At 40.4% G+C, this 20,255-nt stretch overlaps 2 protein-coding genes across 3 annotated transcripts in view; one reads left to right on the top strand and one right to left on the bottom strand.

The window, feature by feature from the left end:
• Positions 1 to 9,521, top strand: part of pappa2 (pappalysin 2) — a 67,339-nt gene extending 57,818 nt beyond the window's left edge. Inside the window, exons 26-27 of the mRNA XM_015011987.2 lie at positions 3,157 to 3,255; positions 8,495 to 9,521. Coding sequence (XP_014867473.2) covers positions 3,157 to 3,255; positions 8,495 to 8,590 — 195 coding nt within the window. The 3' untranslated portion in view covers positions 8,591 to 9,521. The remainder of the gene's footprint in view (positions 1 to 3,156; positions 3,256 to 8,494) is intronic.
• A 943-nt stretch (positions 9,522 to 10,464) lies between these two features.
• Positions 10,465 to 20,255, bottom strand: part of astn1 (astrotactin 1) — a 343,361-nt gene continuing 333,570 nt past the window's right edge. For both annotated transcript variants that reach the window (XM_088014719.1, XM_088014716.1), the window contains one exon: positions 10,465 to 13,380. In XM_088014719.1, coding sequence (XP_087870845.1) covers positions 13,143 to 13,380 — 238 coding nt within the window. In that variant the 3' untranslated portion in view covers positions 10,465 to 13,142. The remainder of the gene's footprint in view (positions 13,381 to 20,255) is intronic.

The raw sequence follows: 20,255 nt of genomic DNA, 5'->3' as shown, positions 1-20,255 counted from the left end.
TGCATGTATTTATTTGCATGTAAGTATTAAAGACCAGCGAGACCACAGAATACGATGGGTTGCAGAATTTGGTATTACACCCAGGATGGAGTGACAGGGTCTGATTTTGTGGAGTTTGCCTCAAAGCTTGGTCAATAAAATGCCCTGCCTCTCATAGTAACTCTGGACAACTTTTTGGCATTCTTCCGTCTCCGACTTTGAGATTCAGAAAGAACATATTCTTCTTGTTTGCCTGAGTTTAAAAAACAACTAATGATGCATTACCGCCATCCAGTGGTAAGGAAGGTGGAACAAATTTTACCCAGAAAAAAAAGAGTAAAATTTCCTTTCAAACAAATAACTTTATGTCGCAAAAAATAGTTTCTAGAATCTAATCTATTTTGTTTGAGATAATTTGAAGTAGTAACTTGGATAGTGCTTTGCTGCCAATGCTAGCATTTAGTCAGAAACAGGACAATTAAGTAGATTTATTTATGTAATAGCTATTTATTTAGGAAAGGTAGGGGATTCACATCGAATCAGGAAATCTGCAGAAATCTTCTCAGCAGCAGCTTCTTTCCATCTTCACCAGTTGCCTCTTCAATCAGCTCACTAAGCACAACCAAAATGTACTAGATATTGAATGTATCTCTGCTTATTTATAAAGTGCTAGCATCAGGTCAGCTAAATAAGATGTGAAAAGGCTCCTGTCCTTAATATCCTCTGAGTAAATTGATTTATGATATTGCTCATGCAGGCAGGCCAAAACCAGAAAATATTATGCATCTTCCCAAACACACAGACTGCAGTTTAAAGGCACTCAAGGTCTCAGGTCATTAATCAGTATACTCAATGTAATGTTTTCTTTCACTTTAGATTTTTTATGCACAACATCTCACTGTCTAAAGGACCACCACAGGAAGCATCGAGCTACATACTAATCAATCTTAAGCATCGCATTTGGCAACTGTCTCCTCTGAAATACTCTGGGACCGCAGCTTTAGTTTATCCTTCCCCGCAGCAGCTTTAAGAGACCGGACAAAGTTAACAGTCTACCTGATTATTTGTTTCTGGAATTTCCTTCCGAAAAAATGGGCCCTTGGACTATAAAGACAGACAAAACATCAAGTTCTAACAGTTCTGCCTGAGAGCTTTACAGATGCTTTATTCCAAGATAAACTCAACTCCTCTGAGTGAGTTTATAATATATATTTAATGAGAAAGAAATTGCCCTAAAAGGTGGAAAAGACACCGTGCCTCTTGGTAGTCTTAGTAGTAAGACTACCATGTTGTTTTGCATTTAAACAATGTGGAAAAACCCAGGTGATAAATACCTTTGTGTGGTTCTCATAGGTTAACTCCCAACTTTTTGAGTTAGATGGAGGCAAACGTGTTAGTCTAACACTTCAAACACGCCGCCGCCTTGAGTGACATGATAGGAAAATCAAAAATAAATACGCCAAGAAATCATTAGAAGTCTGAGTCATCCGTAGGAACAATTCCCAGATGCCAGAAGGTGCCACATTCATCTGTTCAAATGTAAAATATGCAAGAACAAACACCACTGAAACGTCCACCGATCAAAACGCTCAGGGAGGAGACAAGATCTGTGCTAAAGATGAGTTTTGGTGTTGAATATATATTATATCAACCAAACAGTTCACGACAGTCTGTTTCTTATCATCTTCCATTTAAGGCTTGGCTTTTTCAAATCACACATTGATCTTCAGCCCTTTTCCCTCTTCAATAAAACCCTCAAAGACGATTATTAGCTAAAAAATGTAGCGAAGAGCTTCTCCTTAATGACTTGTCTCTTTTCTGCTGATGATCTCAGCTCGACCCGAATGTGTCCTGGTCAAACATTAAAAATGAAAAATGATAAGATTTTGACATAGTCAACAATTTACAATGCAGATATACAATATAAATATGGCATCGGTGTTATTGCAGCTCAAAACATAAACCATCTGGTCTGGATATTGACTTTACAGGGTACACAGCGATCCACCAAGGTACTGCACTACAATTCTGCTAACAAGGAGCCTTGACTGTTTTACTGAACGGGAAATAAGGCCAGGAGATATTGAAGGATGGCTGTAGAATATATGAGGAGGCCAAGCCAAAAATATCAACTGGAGATCCCGGCTGTTCTGCTGGAAGAATTTTATACAGACCTTTGTGGCCCGAAAGCTATAATTCATCCATGCTACCACTTTCCTTAAGATCTTCAGAGGACGGATAAATGTTGGAGATATACTTGGGATTTAAGGGGTGACTATATTTCCTTTTACAACATCCTCCACGGTTATTGGCATGCCGGCACGAGGTCGTACCAAAGGTAAATGGCTATTCTGGGTCTGGACATGATAAAACATGACATAACTCCCCAAAATATCACTGACTTTTCACAACCTCTCACTGGCCCTCGAGCAACTTGGTATCCGGGCTTTTTCAAGCTTCCTCTAGACTTTGGGACCTTGACTTCCAGGTGGACCTGAAACTTTGGTTTATGATGGGCAAAAAAAGGACGTAAAGTACCAAACATAAACGCTTACATGACTCTGTGTAATCTGTACGCAGTAGGATCAAACCCAATATTACGGATCAAAGAAAAATTATTTTGTAGAGTAATGCAACTTCAACATGTGGGACTTCTTTATTGTTTGTTACTACATCTACTGTTGCAGTGAAAATAAAAGGAAGAAGATTTTTTTGTTTTGCTGCCAGACTTTAAGCTACTTTTATTGGATTTACGTCAATCGCTGCGACTTGGTTTACTTTGCTTCGGAAATCAGATTTTTTTTGTTGAACAAACATCCAGGTCTGGACGGAGGTCATTGTTTGTTTTTCATTGGCCACCCTGTTAAAGCCACCGTTAAACTCACAACAGATTTTCAGATATTTCTGATTATGCAGCTTGGATCAGACTTGAAATACTCTGCGTTTATTTTGATCTGTCTCGCTGACATTTTGTCCCAAACAACTTAATTGTATGACGATGTGAGCAACTTCGAGAAAATCTGTTTTCTGGTAAAGTCTTGAGTCATGGTTTCATCTTCTGCCCTCCCAGCCTTTTGTGCTGTGTGAGGTGTGTGTGTGTGTGTGTGGGGGGGGGGGGGGGTGAAATGACAGTTTGCAGGAAGATCGTCTCCTGATTCTTGTTTTTCTCCTGTTTAGCCTTTTGGAGGGGACGGCTGGTGCGACACCATCAACAACCGGGCCTACTGCCAGTACGACGGAGGAGACTGCTGCTCGTCCACGCTCTCCACCCGAAAGGTATCGATTTCCCTCCCTTTTAACGCTGTCAGATGTGTTTTCCATCAGACTCTTAGGACAGAGTTTAGTATTCTGGAATCATTATGAAGCTTAGATGCTAAAGCTGCATTCAGACTCAGATTCTTCCTGTTTACAGTTGTAGAAAAGAGTCGGTTTTGGCAGGAATGCTGCGCTGCGGTGCAGGAGACCTCTGCTAAGCAAATAAACACAGATTCATGTTAGTTTCCTTTCTCCTTTTAGTGGATGTGGCTGTTTGGTCTGTTTAATGTGCTCAGAAACAACAGAGCGGACTTGTACACATTGTAAAAACACAAGTTTGCACCTATGTACAACTCCCTGCTTCTGATTTTTCTGTCACTAAAAGCTGCATAAGGAATCTAAGAGATGAACTGACTATAGAAGGATTCTTTATGGTTCAGGCATAATACATTTTAGGAAATCGCTGGATGTTTGCTCACTAAAGAAAGTATCTCATTGCAGTAATTGTGCTAAATGGCTACTGCACCTATTGGGTGGCTAGGAGAAATGGTATGAATAATAATGAGTGAGTCCAGGTCAAGCAGCGCAGGAAACCACAAGCCATTTGTTCCCTCAGCTGCCCCTGGATAAACACATTTTTCTTCTTATTTTTCCATGCTTTCATGACAACGTCTCTCCCATGTGGACATTAGGGAAGTCCACCCTCCTCCCCCGCCACTTTTTTTTTCAATATACCCCTTCTTTGGCTACTGTATAGCCACATATTCCCTCATTCGGGGGGCCCTGCCCGTTAACTCGTACAGCCTACAGTTGGCCGAACCTCCGCTGTCTCCTTCATGTCCGCAGCACGCCATGACTCACTGGCAGCTCCTTCCTCAGCCGAGCAGGAGTTCAGTGAGTCTGTAGCTGCCGTCATAATAAATGAGCTGCCAGACTGCCACTAACTGCTTTTACTTTACTGGAGTACAGAGGGGGAGGTGGTGGTATGGGGGGGTTTCTAAGTGTGGGAGCAGCTAGAGGTGTCTGACGCTCTGCGGTTTCCTCGGCCACTGTAAAACAGCAGCTCAGCAAGCGGGGGTCGTATTTTGAGGAAGTAAGCTCAGTTGGTGGGAGAGTCAGCATCCTGACCGCGACTGCAGCAGAGCTACGGAGCAGGGATTGGGACTGGAGGGGAGGAGAGGGGGAGGGTTGGTGGGTGTCTTTGCAAAAATTCACCGTTTCTATGGAGTCATGCAGGTGTGACAAATTACAGGCTTTCAACACAGGATGGTCTTTTTTCCTCCGCTGGTACTTGAGAAAATGATGCACTGGGTTTCACTCCAGTTTGTTACATTTTTGTTTTATACAAATCTCAAACACACAGATGAGGAGCTAACATTTCTGCCACTACTGCATCTTGGAAAACAATTCTGTCCATCAAACCCTTCACATTTTGACACTTCACAAAAAGAAAATGACATGTACCTACATTGGGATTCTTGATGCGGTAAACCAACAGAGTAGTGCATGGATGCTTCAGTGGAATGAAATAATAGGGTGGTTTTGTGTAAATATCTTAACTTTGTTCAAATCCATTTACTCTGATACCCCTAAACAAACACAAGTTTAATTATATGCGAATTAAGAAATAAAATGCAGCTTTTTGGTGAGCAAACAAGATCATGAGACCAACAAACAAGGCATTTAGTTAAACATTGTGGAGAATTTGAAAGCAGGGTTAGCTTATCAAAATATCCTGAACACTAAACAACACATTGAGCTCTGTTCAGTCTTATCATCTATGAATGGAAAAAGTATGGCAAAAAAGAGAGACAGAGTTAAACTAAATGGGCGGACAAGGAGAGGAATAGTTAGAGAAACACTGAAGTTGCCCATGCAGGCTTTGGAGTTACATAAATCCATAATTTGAAGGGGGAAAATCTGCTGACAGTACAGTTATGAGTTGTGAAATCCACAAATCAGGCCTACAGATAACACGGTATATGTGGAAAAAAAACCTAGCATTGCACAAAATCTCCACTGTGAAGCTCAGTGATGACGGTATCATGTGGTGGAGAGGTTTCTCTTCAGCAGGGAACGTTGCTGGAAAATGGAGCTTAATACAGGACAGTCCTGAAAAATAGTTTGAAGATGGAAAACACATCTACCTAGACAAAGACGATAACAATATGGGCAAAGTTTACAGGGTTAGATTAAAGTGCTAAAACGGTCTAATGGCCCCAAAACACGTTTCAATCTGTGATAGGCGATTCTACGAAATATCGACTCGGTGGAACTGAACAGAAATTGTACGTCAGACTTTTCTAATTTTTATCTGTAAAAACCTCCATTAAACACACTAAAGTTTGTTGTTGAAATCTGAAATGATGTGTAAAAGTTCAAGAAGTACAGTTTCTTTTTTTTCAAAAGGGATTGTGAATGTGCTCCAAGTTCCACGTTCTTTGACTTAATAGGAATCTGTGTGTGTGTGTCTACCAAAGAGACGAAGCAGCAAGGCTTGTTTGGTTCTCATTGCATGCAAAGCCGACTGCTTCTTATTGAAGCTTTCTCGTCATGTGTGCTCTATTTTTCAGTGTGTTGCAGTAAACAGTGGGAGGTAACTTTTACATGCTCAGAAACACCCAAAGGACTTGGCTTTTGTTTGTGTGCATGAAGCAACAGAACCCCGTCCAAAGGTTGTTAGGAAGCTTCAAAAAATGGAGTGCTCTTAGGCTCGCTGGAAGTTGGCATCCCTGAATCAGAATGAAACCGTTAGAGAAATATTTAACAGGAGTGCCAACTCATCTTAGATGGCACTGCTGGTGCCTTCCTGCAGCTTGTTAAGAGCCCTTGGTGAAGCCGCTCCCCACCCGAACCATCCACTCTCTCGCACTCTGTAAAGCGGTGCGCAATTAGCGGCGACGTTCGTTACCCTCCAACTCGTACTGCGCGCTGTCGTCATCGTTTTTTTTTTTTTCTCCCCCTCCCTCTGCCTCCCACTCCCCGTTTCTTTTTCCCAGTCTTCCTTCCACTCCTTTTCTCCGGGAGCAAATGTTTATATTTCTTGCAACAGACTGCTTCACGGGGCACCAGAGTTTATTTTGCAACCTGTGGTGATGGCTCGCTTCCTAGACGAGAGCAGGCAGCCTCTTGTTGTTGATTCCTAACATGTGTTCATCCGTTCATCTCCACGGCGGCGCGCTCCTCCCTCCTCCTGAACAACCGACAAGGCTCTCTCGCCGCTCAAAGGCCAGCGTCTGATCATTTGATGTGCTCTTTATCTGCCTTCTGAGGGCTGTTTGAGCTCTCTTTGAAGCCGTGAGGAGAGGTGACGAGTACCGACCCAGATAGCACAGAATGATTGAAACCACATTGAATCAATGTCAGCCAGAAACATTGAATCAACGTTGAACGCTGACATTGAAACAACATTGAAAGTGGTCGGTCACTTGTATGTTGAATCGTTAGGGTTTCAACCATAACTGACATTATATCAACGTTGATTCAACCATCATGTGAACGTGGATCTGCACGCATATTTGTGTTGATTTTACATTGAATCAATGTTGATTCAACACTCATTTGGCTACTGCAAAAAACAGCTTACATTGATTAAACATTTAGATTGCTAGTTCTTCCCCAAACCTTATCCTCAATCAAACTGACCTGCGTGCTTTCAGTGCAGCAAAACCCTGTTAATCAGATGTCAATTAAAATCATGTGTGCTGAATTAGGGAAATGCCTAAAACTTGCAGGGCAGTGTGCCTGGTGGACCGGTGCTGAAAAACACTGGATTTGATGTTGGCATTTCAATCAATGGATGTTAATTGGCTAGAATTGAATGGTTGTTTGATGGTTGATCCAACTTCTGTCGTTGACCTTAACCATAGATTCAACCTTTGTGATCATAATTCAACATTGAATTAACATCTTTTGCCAAGAAGCCAACAGCGAAGCAGCTTTGTGGTTGGGACATCCCACTCATGTAAATGGTGGGGGTGGACCGCTCCACTCCTTGTAGTAAGTTGTAGATGTTTTTGTGTCAATATATCACAGACAAACAGTCAGAAGTGTTATGAACAAGTAAGAAAATGTACAGAAAGGAATCATCACCCACTATCCTTTACAGTGGTCAATTTAAATGTGATAACCTCCACTCAGTAATAAAATGCTCTGACCCAGAGCGCTGATGAGGAGGAGAGGAAGGGAAGAAGGGGTGCAGCAAAACAGCCGACATTGATTCAACATTGATCAGATATTGATCAGACATCGGCATTTCATTCATTAGATTTCAACCACAAAACAACATTGATTCAATGACACAGTTTAAACGTTAGTTAATTGGCTAGAGGTGGATGGTTGTTTGATGGGTGATCCACCGTCATTTGTCAACTTCAACCACAAATCAACAATTCTAACTGTAATTCAACGTTGATTTAACGTCGTGTGCTATCTGGGGAGGGCGCTCGCCTTTCAGCACCGGCACAGTGCTGCGTGGTTGGTCCAAGCAAACGCGGTTTTTATTGTCTGGTTTTGCCATTCAGAGTTTTGCTCCTTGCAACAGTTGAAATGTAACAACTCAGCTGGGAGGCCCTCTTAAAGTCTATTCTTATTCTCCGTATTTCACAACACTTTGACTTGTTTTGTTTTTCCTCCATTTACAGGGCGTCAATGCATTCTTAAAAAGCCTTCAATTCATTTATCTAAAATTACTGCCTTAAAATGTTTTAAATTAATTTAAGAAAATATTGGTTGACTGGTTTTTGCCCCCCCATTCCGAAGAGATTTCAGTTTTTAAATAATTTATTATGGGAAAAAAAATCTGTTCAAGACTCAATGTAAAACCTAATAACTGGTGCCACTATAACATTTTCTTTCCAGAATTGTTTTAATTCTGCTACACTGAAGCATGAATGGCCTATGCTTCAGTGACAAAAGCTTTCAATTTTTATAAGTATTGAAATTTGGACTTGCCCTCTGCTTCTCACATCATCCGTTTTGCTGCATAACCCAATTTGAGCTGAGCTAAAGATTGGTTTGGATTACATTTTTCCCTTTGTGCAATCATTCAAAAACATCTATTCAGACTTAGTTGGGCTATCTTTGTCTGATATTTAAATCTGTCTGCTGATCTAAAATGCTCGAGTGTGACAAAAAGGCAAAAACAGAAGACATCTGTAAGGAGGCACGCAGCTTTCCAGAGAACAAGAGCTACAGATCTGAATCTCTGCAGCAGGTCTGGGAATTCGATTAGCAGATCATTCTGTTTGTTTACCGACAGGTCATCCAGTTTGGAGCGGACTGCAGCGAGGACGAGTGCACTTGCCGTGATCCAGATGCCGAAGAAAACAAGAGCAAAGTAAAAACCTTGGACTGAGGAGGTGGAACCGGGGGAGGAATGCAATAAGATGCAGAGATGAAAGGAAGCTGAAGTTGTCTTAAGCAAAAGTCGAACTGCATCACATTCACCACGAGTAAAAAAAAAAAAAAAAAAAAAAAAATCAGATGTGTAACATTTTTCAATACAAAGATTGTGACTAAATGCCATTGTATTTCATTTTCTTGCTAAGCTGCATCCAATGAGTCATTACATCGAATGACGTCCAGACATGATACGTTTCCTTGCTCCTAGCTGAGATGTAAGAGATTAGAAAAGGTTGTTTTGGAGATCAGAACCTAGCACACTGCAGCCCTCCTGCAGAAATAAAGTCATCATAATTGGATCAAATCATTTATCAATGAGCTCAATTACGTTTCTGGATCCTATTAGAGTCGGGCCGCTCCTCACAGCCGAAGGCTACTGGAGAAACACATGTATAGACTAATGTGTATAGATCGTATATCTGCATCATCCAGTATATCCCACAAGGCCACCTATAAGTCAAACAGGTCATTGCTATATTTATGTCACTGTTCACGTTATGTTATTGTGCTACTGTCTTATGCAGCTGGGCTTCCCGAAGCGGCAGTGCATGGACGCGTGTCTAGTTGCTCAGTTAAGACAGTTACTCTTAAATCTAAATGAACATTGTGTAATTTCAGATATTGACTGTAAACACATGTATTATCCTCTCTATGCTCTTATCAGTACCACTGAAACAAACCTGCACATACGGTGAAGGTGAGATGAACAGAAGTGTAAGGCAGTCCATTCACTCAGCACAGACTTCATCCATGTCCAGACAGATTCTGGTGTCAAGTCACCAACCAATACGAGGGAACACATCAGTACATAGGATCAATTAAAGTATATTGTGATATTTTACTGTACTTTGTACTCAATATAATAAATTCCAACTTTATACAGACCTGAATCATGTCCTTTTTGACTGATATCTCTGTTTATAAAGGGGTTAAGGTGATTAAATTAAGAATACTTTACATAACATTCCTCTGACCCAAACAGCACATGTGAGCTGCTGAGAAATGTAATCTGCATAGAATGAGTCTTTACATTATTTTACTTTTTTACATTTGTTTTGCTTGTACTTTACTCCAGTAGAATTAAATGTTTAAAACATGCTTAATTCTCTCAGATATAGTTGCATATATTTTATAAAATTCACCAGTTGCTTACAGAAGCCACTTAAATTGTTAAAATAAAATAAAAAGTTGAGATGTGAAGGCCTCAGAAGTTTGTTACAACCCATTAAATGAACAAACGGCGTCATGCAGTCACAGGAACGCAACAAACAGGAGATGCTTAGAGCAGGGCTGCCTTTTGAACTGGTGTTCATTCTTTGAACATCTCACTCTGCACCACTTCATCCAGCATCTGGAAATGTAATAACTGCAAACCAAGGAAGAAAAAAAGAGGCCGGTCGAGAATAGCGATCATTATCATCATCATATTTGAAATGCCATTTGGAAAGCTGACATGCTATTGGCTGGCGTTTGCTACACAGCCAGACCAAGAGCTCTGATTGGCTGTAACCCAGACAGCAGAAATAAAAATCACTATTGATGTTAGCTTTTCCATTAGTGCTACGACAGTTTCCACTGGGAATGTTAATGCGTATTAAGGTATATCTGGTATGTAAACTATTAAAGTAGGAAGTCATCATAGTTTTTGGGATTTTCGCTGCGAACCCAACCACTGTCTAAAATCTGCATTGCAAATTGGAGAGAGAGTAATGCATCATAAAAATGCTTTGTAGAACCCAATCAAATTTTACATTAAATGTACAAAAATCTGGCAACAATGAACTTTCAGAACCTGGATAGCTATACATGACGCACACAAATCGTACACATTTTTCAAGGATTATTTTATTTCAATGAAACATTTGGGCAGCAGTCTGAGCACTGAGGTCAGAACTGCAACAACAATTAGCAACACCAGTCTCAATGCTGTCCTGACAGTAAAACAGGAGCAGGAACATCTGTGGAGCACAAATTAAAGATTTGACAGACAAACCATTAGTGCCGTGAAAAACTTCATTGGTAAGTGTTTCGTAGCCTCCGTTGCTTAAAGTAGCAAAGATCAACATGAAAACTCAGTAGTTTATTTGACACATATGATAAACATGATTTCATGCAGATCAGAAACATTTTCAAAGATAAAAACGGATTTCGTTTTTTTTTTTTTTTTTTTTTTTAATGGTCCTTAATTTCACCCCCAACCTGCTCCAAAAGTCGATGTTCCCAAATTACAATCATATCACTCACAGGGACAAAATCAGTGCATTAATCTTGCAAAAACTACAATACACAACTTATATGCAGGTTTGTTAAGATATCGACTAAAGCACACATCAATGCAGTAAAATATCACATAGAGTATATCGTATATACAGGAGTAAAAGATTAACTCGTGATGTAATTATGTATTACTATCTATACAAAAATCTACAGGCGTTTATTTTAGTATTCACACTTTAGATTTGTTAAAAAGAAAAAAAAAATTCTGACATCAATCATCGACATGGCCGTCAGACGTGTTATTAAAATTATACACGAAGTTAAAGAAAATTGTTTCAAGCACAAAATGAGATGTTTTCCAGACCAAATCATTACATTTAAATGACAAACAAACAAATGTTTTAAATATTAAGACACAGCTGTTTTGCAGCTTTAGTGTCGATTTACTGCTGGTTAAAACTGATGTTGTTTGAACATTAAGAAGGTTAAGAAAATACTGTTTGAATTTTTTTTAAATGTTATTACTGAAGTAAGTCAACGCGGCTTGAGTTTGAGTTATTTCAAACAAATAGTTTACAACGGTAAATAAGTAAGTATCAACACTACATTCAGGTTATATATATGTCGTTGCTAAAACTTCATGATAATGTTATGTACAGTGTAAACCTTTTTTTTTTTAATCTCTAAAACAGCTCCACAATTCTTCCATGTACTTTGCTTACCTTTCTACCAGCATAGTTCAATACAGAGGCCCACCAAAGAGAGAAAATTCTGCCCAGCGACAATTCAGGACAGCATCAGTGGATTAAGGCGTCATTAAAATGCCTAATTATGCACCTATTGCACTAATATAAATTATTTCCAATAATTTTGATTAGTTTCATAGCTTGAAGCTAAAATATGTAACTTTTACAATAGCTGTACATGAGGGTGATTGACAGCGCTAAGACCCTCCTCCTCCTGCCTCTGATTGGTCTTTTCTGCAGATGGCGGCGCAACCACAGATTACATATCTTATACTGTCACAGCATAGTGACAGATTCAACAAACATATACAAAGCATAGTCTCCATAAAAGTTACATGCTGCGGCTTTAAAACTAATGAAATCAAAAGATGGGAAAATCGAACTATTATTTCATTTAAAAAAAATGTAATATTATGTCTTACATGATAATAGGGAAAACTATTGAAAATAACCCAGCAAGAAGCCGGCTATTTGCAAGAGGACTGCATCCAAACATATTGTTGGAGCAATGAGTGGATGAAAAAAAAAACAACTATGGTGATTAAAAGTGAGCAAAACAACAACAGGAAGATGAAGCAATGCCAACCTGGACTTCGCTAACAGAGCCGAAGGCAGACTGCGACCGGACCGACTATTGAATGCATTCACTGTATGGTCATACATTTTTACATTTCGTTTTTAACACTCTTTTTTTTTACTGCTCTTGTGTCATTTTCAAATCTGCTAAGCAAACAAATTTGGGAATTTCATCAGCTGTAAGCTACGGCCATAAAAATGAAAATCGAGTCCATTTGTTTCAATTTTCAAATTGAAGTACTGAAATAAAGAAACATTTTGATGATGTCCTAATTTATTAAGATGCATATGCATAACACTCTCCATTAGCTTCTCAAGCTCAAAGAAAAAGTAACTTGTCTGTTTTGCAGATAAGATAAATGCCACAATGTAAAGTGGGATTATTTATCTCATTGTTTGGTAGGTGCTAGCCAAGAGCAACACTTTAATTCGGATCAAGTTAGAGAATTGTATTGATGAAAACTGTTGTCTTGAGAGGATTTAATATAAACCACATGTAACAGTGTGGATCTATCTAAGTTCAAACTTGTAGAGGCCACTGTTGCTATTCCTTTAATATAAAATAGATTTCTTTAATTTTAACTCTTCATTAGAATAAAGAAGTTTACAGATTGACCCAAAGCTGAGATGCTACAGAGCAGTGCTAATAATTAGTACTTTGTTTCAGGGTAAATTGAGCAGATTTACCTTTGAAACATGAAACTTTTTAGACCCAACTCATGAATATAGTTTGCTTAAGACAAGTTGTACATAAACTTTTGTCTTTCCTTAGCAGGTTACCAAAGTTGGAAAAATGACTAGAAATCATGCTTGAATTTTATTTCAAGCATGTAATGCTTCAAATAATGTGCAGTACTTAGAAATGAGACGTGACTCTCAGCCGCCTTGCCAGCCGAATGTAAAATCGGTTTTGTTTTCTTGGGAAACTGTGAGGAAACGGTGCTGATCTTTGGGAAACTCAAACCTCTAGAGCTCCTTGGGCTCTCCGTAGTCGTTGTACATGACGGTGAGCGTCTGCTCGTCACAGGCCTTGTGTACGTCCTGGCCCATCTCGGACCAGTTGAGCCCAAAGGCTTTGGTGTCGGTGTAGCGGCAGGACAGGAACTTGAGGGACATCCGGCGAAGGCCGATCTTTGGTTCCTGCAGGAGGCCCTTACACCACAGAGAGAGCTCGTCCAGCTGGGAGAGGATGAGGCCCGCCTTCCTGTTGGGGCAAACAAAAAGGAGGCTTTAAAAGCACGAATGGTTAAATACATGAAGACGATGCACGGCTGTCTAAAAGTACTCAGAAGTAAATGATTTGATCATTTCGTTCAGCACAAGCTTTCCATTTAGTTCCAAAAGGATTTTTCTTAAAACGGCCCTTAAAACTCTGATGAAAAGTTTTCGGTAACACCAACCGTTGATATATTTACAGGAAGTATAGGAAAGCTCGCAAATCCAAGCACACAATCCCAACTGGGAAAAACGGGGTCGGCGGCATCCTGCTGTGTGTGTGCTCTCCACATGGCAACGCAGGTTGTGGAGAAACATCCCAGCAAAATCTCTGGACAGCAGCCAGGAAATTCAGGCTCGAGCGCAAACGGGTTCTCCAAATGAACGCTGACCTGAAGCGCAGGTTAGTTACAGAGCGGCTTAAGGACAACAAAGTCAGTGTTTTTCCAAAGGCCTGAGTCAAAGTGTTGTAGAAAATGAGTAATCAGAGTTTGAACAGGTTTGGAGGCAACAACCAAGTTGACCTACAAACCCGTGGAAAGACAAAAATTGCTTCAATTTAACTCAAGTTCTGGTTTATAAAAGGAAATGTAAATTTCTGAGATTGAACAAGTATCTGGAAACAATCTTATTTTTATTTTTACTGGCCTTCAGCTAATGGAATCCATGTAAATTTGAGTGTATTTACCTTTTTATACAATGTAAGTACCTGATTTTATCTGTATAAGCAAGTTTGACGTTTTAAGTTAAATGACTGAAATAAACTTTATGAGCTTCTACCGCATTGTGATGAAGCAGTAGAGTTTAATTAGACCTATTACTGGGCGTAACCTGGTAACCCCACACACATTGTTACTAACCCGTTGGAAACACCAGACTGATTTTTATTTTCCATTTCGAGCCAAACGGCAACGACAAAAACAAGTCAAACTGTCCCAACAGGATGTGGTGCCATAATTTGAATATGACAAACAGATACCACCATGGTCAAATTGTGAATTAAAAATATAACAGCAGTTTCAAAAAAAGACAAATTGCTGAATTTTTGCTGGTGGTAAAGACAAGTAAGCGACCGGGACGTATGAAAAAAACCCCCAAAACCCTTCTGGTTTCATGTGCTGCCAGGCTCAAACTCACGTTGGTTCGTTAAGACACTCCATCCATCATGCTGTGTCCCTGATGCTGGTTTACAAAGACATGGCTGTCTGAGACCAGCGTGTCCACCGCTGCTCCCTCCCTGACACTGCTCACTGGACGAGCTGTACGGTCGGGGACACTTTCCAACTTCCACCCTACGCTCATACCGGCGGGCTCGGGGTCCGAGTGGGAATAACTGCAGCTAAATAGTGGAAAAATGAATGAAAAACTTAAATCCCTAACGGTGAGCGAAGAGCTGGCCGTGTGAAACCAAACGGCTCTAATGCCGAGGGGACTCTATGAAATGCCTGAAACTGTCGTTTGGCCAAACCAGGCCAGCTGAAAAATCATCTCCTGTGGTAACATGATACACAGAGTTCACATAAAGACATCTCACAAGACTCCGGGCGCAATAAATAACCACTAAACCCGACGCACGCAGTCTTTTTTTGGCCCGCGTGGCCGACTCTTGTCAGGTGTTTGTCTAAGGTCGGGAAATGGCAGCGAGAGGAGATTTCATTCATTCCATGCACAGTTTCTTCGTTTTGTGCAGCCAAATTGCTAATTCCACATCGCAACATTTCCACTCTGTCAAGCCAAAAGTCTGCGGGGCGCGCCAGAGCCACCAGACGCGCAACGCATCAAGCTACTGAGCAACGCATGCGGCTCGCAATGCGAAGGTATGCAATGAAGTCGCCTACACCGCTTTGGAAAACAAAACACATTCTCTCCGCTTATGGTTTTTTTTTTTTTTTCACTTTTTCTCACATTACCACCAAAACGTAAGTGTGTTGTGACTACTTATAAAAAAGGAAAATGGAACATGGTTTATTCAGATATTTCATCTGAGAACAAAAGAAGGACGGCACGCTGTGTGAAATTTCTTTTGTTCATTCTTCTTTGCTACATGTCACATCATTGGTCAGATCAGATCACGTGTCCATGAACGGTTTAAGTCACGGCACAGATTCTTAAATGTACTTTGTTCTGGCCTTTGACTGGGCAGTTCAGTCAACCCTTTGCAGCCGCCACTTAAAAGACGCCACCTGGCTGCTTTTAGTACATGTGCTTCTCTTCTTGCTGGAGAAAATCTCCACACAGCACCATGTTGCCCAAAAAAATCTTCTCTAAAACCTTTGACCGAAACGGAAGTTTAGACGTTCATCTACAGTTCTCTCTCTCTTTTGTATTTGACAAGAGGCTGACCTGTAGCATGTTAAAGGGAAGATGGAACATATTCTGAATCAAGCCTCTTATTTTTTTTTAGAGCTGATTTATTGAAGGCATCTTTCAGAAAATGAGCAGGAGCGAAACCTGAAAGGGCGACTTGTTGGCTGCAGCTTTTTAACTACCTCTGTGAGGGAAGAAAAGGACACTGGCTCAAGCTGGTCAAAACCGGCGACGCTTTTGCGAAGAGCAAGACCTGAATTGGTGGAAACAGGAACAAGCAAGTTTGGTCCGAGAGAGGAAAATTGCAGTGAAGGGGTGACGGTTTCCTTTAGAGCTTTAAAAGCTAAACAGAACCTGAGGCTGGTGAATGTTACCAGAGACTAGAGAAGACATGAACTCCATTTTAGCAGCCTTAACAAATCTCTGATATGTAGAAAGGTATCAGTGGTGGATTTCTTTAGATACGAAGCTCATCTTTTTTCCCCACTGTTACTCAGCCAGCCGACGGTGGCGACGCAGGGCACGGATGGAGTCACTCAGCCACGGTTCTGAGCGAGTTTCTGAATCTGAAAGGTGTAACAGAGTCCCAAATACTAGCACACAGCAAACTGAAAGGAGATGAAAACTCCCTGGCATTATAATCTTTGATGCCATCCACTGTGAGGCTGGAAGACAGTGAACACAAACATTCAGACGGACGTGCGGTCGCATCGGTTCAAAACGAGCGTTTGGTACTACTGTGTCCGCTTGTTGCTAATGTTCAAAGTGGGCAGCCTAAGCACTAAAAAAAAAAAAAAACAAAAAAAAACAACCTCAAACTGCATCACTCCGTACAGCAATACGTGTGACTTATTCTCTGGTTTGGACGAAAGCTGGATCTGGATCTGAACTCTGTTGTGGAATAAAAGCAGACATCAGAAGTGAGCGAGAAAAAAAGATGGCTTTTATTTGTAACCGGTGTCTGCCAGTCACTGTGGCAAGCTAATATCCGCTTGTCAAACTCACACTCACATGATAACCCGCAAATTTCATTTTTTCCCCCCCACTTTTGGATTTTGCTGAGGACTGCATGGTGGCGTGTTGGGTAACAGTGTTAAAAAAAAACAAAAAAAAAAAACTGTTTAGATCTCATCTGGGGACTTTCTTTGAGGCCGTTTCTACAGGTACTCCAGCTTCCTCTTGCAGCACAAAACCATGACTAGTGACTGAGTCTAATCTGTATTTGTGTGAACAGCTATTCGCCTTGGGATGCCTGTGCTGCTCTATCCACGTGTCAACTGTCTCTCCCTCACTGACTGCTGGGTGTAGTCGTCACTTCAGTTATTAAAACCTCACAATGTGTTATCGCTGCAAAAAGATGTGCAACCTTAACAAACTGAGCAAACTCTGCGATTCATATTTGATCCAGTGAGTCACTTGAAGTAACCACTGCACATTATATTATGCTTTCATAGATGATTTTGCAGAATAAACAACTGCAAGTGTTAATAACGTCGAAATAACATCTTCAGCTTTAGATGTGCTTTATATCCTGGCGGATAAAGAAGGTGATGGTAACGATGGCGTCCTGCCGGCACAAAAGAGCCCACGCTGAAACTGTCCTTCATATCATTTTCCCTTTTTATGATCCCAATATTACACCACAGATTTCAGCGGTCTGAGGAAACTGAGATAATTATTTGCTTTAAATGAAGAAAAAAAATAAATAAATTGTGGTTTATTTTGCTTTCATTTGTCAGGAAATCACAGAAAGAAACACTCAAAAATAGCAACGGTTGTCATCATAAATCCTTGGACATGTATAGAAGAGGAAAATATTTGTGTGGCTGATAAAGTGCGGACCTCAAAAAAAAAAAAGAAAAAAGAAAAATGTAACCAGGCCTAAAATTTCATGCAATTTTGACTCCAGAAAATAACAGAGTAGAGATCTGTCCTCTCTGCACAAACATAACTCGAATCTCCCATTCCACCACATCCTAAAGGTGCTCGATTGCATAACGGCGGAGGTCGTCGGAGTACAAGGAACTCATTGTCGCGTTCAAGAAGCCCGCTGGAGATCATGTCAGCCTCGTGACGCGCTGCATTAATCTTCTGGAAGGAGCCATCAGACTCATGAGCTGCTGCCAACAGATCGGTTCGTTTATCATTTCTGCTAACAACCAACTGGACAAATGTAACCAGTAAAGTTGACGACGAGCGCGTCTCGCGGACGCTGGACCTCCTGTCCGGACGCAGACGGTGGGGTAACCTCAACGGTTCACCTCGATATGAACGACGGGATATTTTTATTAGGCAGTCGAGCATATAAATAATCCTACGTTCTCGTCGACTCTTCGCATCGTAGAAACCAATCAATCACAGCTGAACTAACAGCTAGGAGGCACTTGCGCATCGACTCTGTGGGTGTTTCTGTCCTTCACTTGGCTTTAAAAAGTCTAACGGCAAAGCAAACAGTCCGCTGTGATTGTGATTTTTTTTTTTTTTTTTTAAACCGTTTCCAACCATAACATTTATTAACGCAGGTTCGGCTGATTAGAGAGACTGTAAACCAACAACAGAAAGAAAATAAGCAATAAAATATCACGTATGTTTCAATTTGATCCAGGGCAGAGAGTCCAACCAAGGACCCGGTCTGAGCTGAAGTGACCGGGGTTGAGGATTTTCTTTCGGCCCTCCCAAAAACATCTCGTATTTCTAAGTCAACAGCCAACTGTAAAATGATAGACGCTCCCTTGGCGATGACAAGCTCTGGCCCTCAGAGGAGCTTCAGAAATGCTATGGTTTGGGTTAAAAACATCATGCAATGTTTGTCTGGGGGGGAAAAAAAAAAAGCAGCAAAATCGCCCTGCACAAAATGCCAAATGGTCTTGTCAGTGAGATTTGATTTGATTTTTCTTTTGGCATATCTGAATATCTGAAACAACAATGAAACAGCCCACTTTTTTTTTGTATTCCTTTGTAAATAATGCTCAGTTTATTTATAGCGATGTACATTGAGTCAGTCTGTGCTGAATCAAAATCTGTTTTCCTTCTCATTGTTCCTGACAGGAAACTTAGGGTTTCGTCGAACATCACTTGAACGGACGCTGGAAGATGAAACTTATCCCTTGTGCATGAGGTCACATTCCTGCTTCTCTCTGTAGCGCGTCAAATATTTGCTGGTTGAAAGAAAAGAAAAGTTGTAATTTAAGAACTAAGCAAAAAGAAGTAGCTGAAGAAGACCTTTAGAAAAACATCCACTAATAATTAACTAAATTTGACATTTTTAAATGTCAGATTCAATGTAATGATGATAAACTTGGATGAAAACTAATTACAAATATTTGCATTCTATACATCATGATTCACATCCTACTGGACTCAAACCATAAGCACTTAGGAAAACCATTGCTTTACTCACGTGTCTATCATTATTGAGTGTAAATGTGTCTAAAGAAATAGCCAATTTTTTGTTTTTTTTGACAGATATACAAACATTTTGAAACTAGGACGTTATAAATCTCATTTGGCAAACTATTCCACTGACTTCGGACAAGAAAACAGAAGGCAGGTTTACTATTTATCCTTCTTCCCTCCCAGGATGCAACTCTGCTCTGGTCAGCGGGCGTTATGTGCGGCGTACTGTGACTGCTGGGTGGCTTCAAGAAATACAAACTGCTGTAAGTGCAAAGTTGTGTGCAGGCCTCATCTCCCTTTATATGGACAGCAGTCAAATTAGATCCTGAGGTCAGCTGGAGTTGAAACAGATTTTTTCAAGCAGTAATTCAAGTTATATTTAAGCAAGTTTCTGGACTTATTGCAAGGATCAGTAAGGATCATTAAAGCTCCTCAGATTGTGTAATTCGGCTGTCTGGTGGCTCCTTTTGTACCCGTGTAACGTCCTTCTTCTCTACGCCTTCGTAAAATCTTCAGTGTTTTTATATAATTTTTTAATACCTGCTGCTACATTGTTTATTTCACTGAATCCACCTGACTTGTTTGAAATTTATCATACATGGTGAGGTTTGCATTTGCGAAGCTATGATGCTGAAAGGCGTTTCTTTTTTTTTTTTTTACATTTTTTTATTTTTTATGATGACTGATAACAGAGCACTGGAACCCCAGCGTGTCATCAATCTCCTCCCTTATGTGTCTGCAGTCAAACCGTGAGTTGTTTTTTTTTTCTCCGTCTTCTTGGCAACCGTACTTGATGTTTGAGGTTTCAGTTTATTAGTAATCTTCTCCTCTTTCCCCCGTATACAGACATGACCTAAAAATGAATAAGCAATGAGTCTACAGAGGAAACATCTTACGTCTGCTGAGGAAAAAAAAAAGAAGCTATTTTCTCTTAGCCTTCTCATCCTTTCTAGGTAAAAATGGTTGCCACACTAACACTAAGGCGCTTCGCTGGGGAAAATGATGATGGGGTGTCGAAAGAATTTCTGAGGATTTACATCAGTTTGCCTCTCTTAGCGATTGCTGTAAACAAGCGTAAGATAAGATAAAATAAGATGCTAACTGCCTCGGTGATATTTCTAACAAATCTGCACCTTTCATTTCCACTGTATATTTTATTTT

The sequence above is a fragment of the Poecilia mexicana genome, unplaced genomic scaffold (genome assembly GCF_051168715.1).
Source record: "Poecilia mexicana isolate PSO_F unplaced genomic scaffold, ASM5116871v1 scaffold_17, whole genome shotgun sequence".
In the NCBI taxonomy this organism is placed as follows: domain Eukaryota; kingdom Metazoa; phylum Chordata; class Actinopteri; order Cyprinodontiformes; family Poeciliidae; genus Poecilia; species Poecilia mexicana.
Note: the sequence above shows the minus strand (reverse complement) of the source record. Positions and strands in the feature narration are given on the sequence as shown.